The following is a 6,000-nucleotide window of genomic DNA, read 5'->3' as shown; positions in this document are numbered from 1 at the left end:
TTCCTGCTCCTCTGATGCTGCTTGGCCTGCTGTGTTTATCCAGCTCTACACCTTGTTATCTCAGATTCTCCAGCATCTGCAGTTCCTACTATCTTTGAAGATTAGGATCTTGGAGCGAATGCAGTATTACATTTCAGAACAGAAGATATATTTCCCAGTAGATCTGACCAGGTTTACACTCACATGAATGCATATGAACAAACTTTATTGAGCATAAATATACACAAGGAGAGGACAACCTCTGGAACTTCACTGACTTAAGCTCCAGTTCCACATGATATGGCATCACTGTGACATAGCTCATAACTATTCTTGAAGTAAAGGCATAATCAACCCTTTACTCCACCAACGTTGCTTCAAACCAAGAGTGTAGAATCATAGCATCATGGTACAATTCCAAACTTCAATTTGGGTATTTTTTTAATCAGGTCTAGTTTCACGATTGTCCTTGAAACTAAGTTAGGAATAGAAGAATGTGTGATTTTCGGGCAGTTTTTTAGTTCTGATTATTTTCATAAACAGGTTTTCTGCTGCTCAAGTTTGAGTTGAAGAAATTTTCTGATATCTTGATGACTAAACAATGAGATAGTTTCACTTTGTTTTAATGGTTCATAATCTTGTGCATGGATGAATATTGTGATCGTGCATTTTGCCCCGTGTGTATATAGGAACATAGGAAAACGAGTGGATCATGTGATCCTTAAAGGTTTTCTTTGCCATTCAATTAGGTCTTGCCTAATTTGTGTCTGAACACCATTTACCTGCTTTTGATCCATATCCCTAGCATTACAGATTAACAAACAGTTATTGATCTCAAATTTGAAAGTTCAATCGACCCAGCATCCACAGCATTTTTGGGGAAATGAATGCCCCCTAATAACTTTGTTAGAATGGAAAAGATTTCATTTGAATGCCTAGCTCTAACTTTATAATTGGGCTTTCTTTTCCTGTATTTCCCAATTAGAAAAAACAGTTTCTCTGTATCACAAATCCTTTTTCATTTCACGTATATCACTTGCACCACTCTGTAACCTATAAACTAAAGGGAATATAAGCCAAATGTATGCAGTCTGGCCTTATAATATCACCCTTTAAGCCTTGGTATAATTCTGATGAATCCACATGATGCCCAATATGATCAATATATACCAAGCTAAATGGATTTTCTTTTTGAAGAAAGTAATAATAATTAAAGTCTGGAAACATAGCTGGCAGTACAGTAAACATTAAATTATAATTCTTCTTTGATGGTTGTAACAAGAATTTTTCTTTAAAAGTGCAGAATAAGAAAAGAATAACTGCTTTACTCACTGCTTCACCACTTGTTATTTTAATAAATGTATAATGCCAGCCTTTTTTAAAATCTCCCTCTTACCTTCTAATGTTTCTTCATTTTGAATAAGTAAACAGTTAATTTCTACTTTGAGTAATTCAACCATATCTAAATTACATCCAGTTCTGAACAGTACACTTTAGGAAGGATAATGAAGGCATTTGAGAGAGTGCAGTAAAGATACAGGAGAATGGATCCAAGGATGAAGAACTTCTGTTAAATAAATAGATTAGAGAAGATGGGGCTGTTCTCCTTGAAGAGAAGTCAAGATGTTAGAGATGTTAGAAACCATGAGGGGCCTAGAACAAGTAAATGGAGAGAAATGGATCTCATTGATGGAAACATCAAGAACAAGAAGGCACAGATTTAAGTTAGTTGGCAAAAGAAGCCACGGGTCATGAGGAAGAATGTTTTACACACAGAGTTTAAGAATGGAAATTCAATGCCTGAAAGTGTGGTGGAGGCTGGGTCAAAAGAGGCATTTAACAGAGAATTAGATAATTTATCCAAAGAAAAAATAAATTGCAGGGAAAAAGCAAGGGAAGTGACACTAGGTGAATTGCTCCTTCATAGCCAGCATGGACAATAATGAGTCAAATGGCCTCTCTCTCACTATAACCATGTACTATTCCACAATGCATTGTCATACATAGTAGTTTATTCCATAAATTAATCAAGGTTAACTGAAGTATGAGGCTGTTGTTTTAAGTCACATTTTGTCATTACAACATAAGCAGTGTACAGAAAGAGGCACTTCAGTCTAATAGGTCCATGCTGGTATTTCATGCAAACAATTACTTAGCCTCTTCTCATGTCTATTAGTTTATGGCATGGCAACACATTTTCATTAAATTCCAACAAATATGCTAATCTTGAGTAAATGTCTCATATATAGTAAAATGATCATCTCAAGAGCGATTAGCTACATACCTTTCAGACTCAATGGTATTATCATCATCAAGTATCACAGCATCAATCTACTGGGGTTCACCAATGACTAGAAATTTACTGGCCATATTAATTCAGTGAATTCTGGGCAGGCCAAAGGCTGTGTATTCTGCATCAAGTGGATTGTTTACTGATACTCAAAGTCACTTAACACCAACAATTCATAAATTAGATCTGTGATGGATTGCCCTCCATTTGCCTAAATGGCCACAGCATTGCTCAAGTGGTTCAGCAATGTCCAGAACAAAGCAACTGCCTGACTGGGACTAGTTTAAGTATCCATCTCCCACTCCTGCCAGATTACCATAGTACCATATGTGTACTTTCTATAGGGGACACTGCAACAATTTGCTAAGATATCATCATAGCATATGCCAATTCTTGACTTCCACCATATAGGACAATGGCAGCAGGTACTTGGGAATTTTAGTGCCTCCTTTTGCCCTTCCAAGGCACACACATTCCTGGCTTGGATATATACAGTAAACTCCCCCATTACCTGGGACCCAAGCATCCAGATTTCTCACACAATCAGCAAAAAATTCAAAGAAAATTTATCATTTTTATAGTGCGTTCAACATCAGTAATTACGAGTGGAAGAGGAGGAGGATGTTGGAGGACTGGCAGTACATCAGTCGCCATTTACACTGGAGGAAAAGGCACTATAAAGTGAGATGTGTTAATCTGGATGAAAAGGAGTCAGTGATCTGCCACCATCTGGTGTGCTTTTGCCTCAAGCAGGGTTTTCATATCTGCTGTGACAATACTATGATTGTTCCCATAACGTAGAAATAAGACATAGGTAATGTAGTGCTGAAAGATTAAACATGTTTATTATGGCTCCTGACATATAGATACTTAGATTCCAAGACGGCAGCAGAGTAGGGCTGCTAAATCTGAGCTCGACCACTGTGTTTCTTTCTTTTTTTGGTTTCTTTTCCTTTTTTTTTAGTTTTTTAAGTTTTATTTCCTCTCTACTTACCTTCTGAAGGGAGCCTGGTTGTGGATGCAGCAGCAGCAATGGCAGCTGCTTGGGGCCCAGAGCGGGGACTTTGGTGGTGGGTCACAAGGTGGTTGGTGTGCCCGGACAGAACTCTGGTGATGGGTGGCATCGTAGGAGCAGCTGAGGGCCTGATGCCACACCACAGTGGGACGCGGGCGGCCTGAGGCGAGGTGGCTGGTGGGCCTGGATGGTGGTTGGCAGCAAATGGCAGCGCTGAGATGTGAGATCAAGAGATTGAGCCCAGCTTGGGAGAGAGATCAAGCCCAGTATGGGAGGGGGATTGAGACCAGCACAGGGGAGGGATAGAGCCCTGGTGAGGAAAGCCCAGCCTGGAACACTGCAGGCCAATGGCTAAAGAAAGGCAGTAATTTGGAACTTTTAACTTTATTTCTTATTTACAACTTTATACTAACAAGAACTGTAAAATTGAACTTTTCACACATTTCTTAATTTTTTGACTTTTTACCTAAGATTTTGTACCTAGGCACTCTGTACGTAAGATGGAACTGTGAATGGCAACATTGTAAACTTTTCACTGGACTCCTGTTTCCCTGTACTTGAATAAAACCTAATTCTAAATCTAATTCTACTTAGTAGGGCATAGGGACTTCAATGTCTGAGTTAATGCTAAGTTAATTGGTTACAAAACAGTGGTACACTTCCATCAGTGTGCCATGCTTCAAGGGCCTTCAGTTAGAATGGAGTCTATCAAAAGCATATCTTAAAGGCATATTGCAAATGAGCTGTGAAACATATCATAAAAGTGAGCCGAAGGTACAAGCTGCTTAGATTCAGCTCAGGATTCATACAGCAATTTATATCTCTTCACTGCTTATAATAAATGATTGAATTTATGAAATGGTTGAAAATGAACAACTATACTTTGCTCTGGTGGAATTTAAGAGTCAAATCCATAAGAGACATTTGGAACCTAATTCTATCAATTGATCTCACCCTGGAAAACAGTCAAGAAATATTCATTCTGAAGGACTTAACTAATTTGAAGTTAACATTATGATTATAAGGCACAACAAAGATGGCTAGGTGCAAATGAAATAACAGAGGGAGCAGGAAGTTGCTGTTCAGAAAAGCCTAATGCCTCTGTCAAAGACAAGGTTTGATAAAAGTAATTCCTTTTGGATAAAGAGTTATGAATAATTTCTACACTATGAAAGCTAGCATGAGGGAGTCAGACTATACACCACTGTATTTCTGCTTGTTGCAAGAAGTGTAGGTGGGCTAGAATTTTATGAATGTGCTACCAAAATGAGGCAGAACATCGTTATGTTAGTTTGTTAGTTTAATGTTATCGTGTCTCCTGGTCTCTGTATCAGTAGATCACAAAATGCCACAGGCATTGATGAAACATCAGCGAAGGTCTGAATGTTAATGGGTTGAGTGTTCATCAGCATTGTAGATTTGGCATTAAAGTTTCTACAGTGAACAGATGTCATACCTCAGACTTCTAAAATCATTTTTCAATGGAAAGGATTTGAAATCATTACTAGGCTTCCATTAATATTTTAAGGTAACATGTATTCTCAAAAAATTTAAAAAAAGGCATCTGGACATAGTGATTAAAATGCTGAATGAAAGTTGTGCACTGATAGCTAAATAATAATCAATTTGCCAGATTGTTCTGAAATTCAAGATGATACACTGGTGAAATTTTGGGATTTTTATACTTTTTTTTTCAAAAAGGCTAAGAGTGATTGGATTGCTGTCTAAAGCCATTCCCCTGAATTAATTAAACAGAAATCTTGCAGAAAATTTGAATTGTGTGTAACTTAGATTTCTCAAGTTTGAATTTATTACTTTAACATATTCATTGTATTCCAACTTGTAGTGTAATACTAAATTTTGTTAATTGAGAAAGTTGAGACTTTATTCTTACTGAGGCCTCTAGAGTGCTTTAAACAAGTCATTTAATTTGAAACGGAATAAAGTCAGTTTTCTGTAAACTTCACTGTAATTTTACGAAAAACACTTTTTCTCACCTCTTTGGTGCCTTTTAAAGGATTAAAATTGCTTACCTGAGTTCCAGAGGTACTGTACCCATACATATGTACTGGCAGCAAAAAAAAGCCAGTGCAACGGTATGAAGATAAAACAGAATACATCTGAGGTAAATGCTGCACATACAAAAAGTATGGAAAAAGCCTGTGAAGGAAAACATAAATATTATATTAGCACAGCCTGGCCCTAAGAATAGACAGTCATTCCAGCATGACTTGCCATGCATCTGATAGGTATCCCAGATGAAGGCCTGGTCCACCACAAACCCACAAGACCCACCAACATCCAATTAGGCAAGCAATGCCAACTAATTGATATGTGTGGAATAGTCAGTGTCCAGATAAAATTTTAAGGACACAGGGCATTGCAAATACTCAGCATTAAATGATGTATCCCTTTCGATCAAATTTGCACCAGGGATCTAATTTGGAAAATTCAGAAAATTGGTCCAAATGTGGTAAATCAAAAAGTAGACTCAAGGCCAAAGTGAAAAGATATTAATATGGGAAATGATGAACAGACTGTGAAAAGATGGGATAGAAAGTATGAAGCTAAGAATCCACCAATAGATATGATGAAAATTTACAAAGAGAGCCAAAGAATAAAACTAAATGCTATGAATGCATGTAGCATATGAAACAATGCAGATGAAATGGGAATATAAATAGAAATAGAAGTATGCCCTAAAAGTCAGTATAAT

General features: G+C 37.3%; 1 protein-coding gene across 1 annotated transcript in view; it reads right to left on the bottom strand.

The window, feature by feature from the left end:
* The window catches only part of LOC109932755 (macoilin-like), a 106,827-nt gene that overhangs the window by 37,168 nt on the left and 63,659 nt on the right, over positions 1–6,000 (bottom strand). The window contains exon 3 of the mRNA XM_020531881.2: positions 5,318–5,444. Within this exon, the coding sequence (XP_020387470.2) occupies positions 5,318–5,444 (127 nt within the window). The remainder of the gene's footprint in view (positions 1–5,317; positions 5,445–6,000) is intronic.

Source organism: Rhincodon typus, chromosome 5, assembly GCF_021869965.1.
Source record: "Rhincodon typus isolate 14 chromosome 5, sRhiTyp1.1, whole genome shotgun sequence".
Classification (NCBI taxonomy): Eukaryota; Metazoa; Chordata; class Chondrichthyes; order Orectolobiformes; family Rhincodontidae; genus Rhincodon; species Rhincodon typus.
Note: the sequence above shows the minus strand (reverse complement) of the source record. Positions and strands in the feature narration are given on the sequence as shown.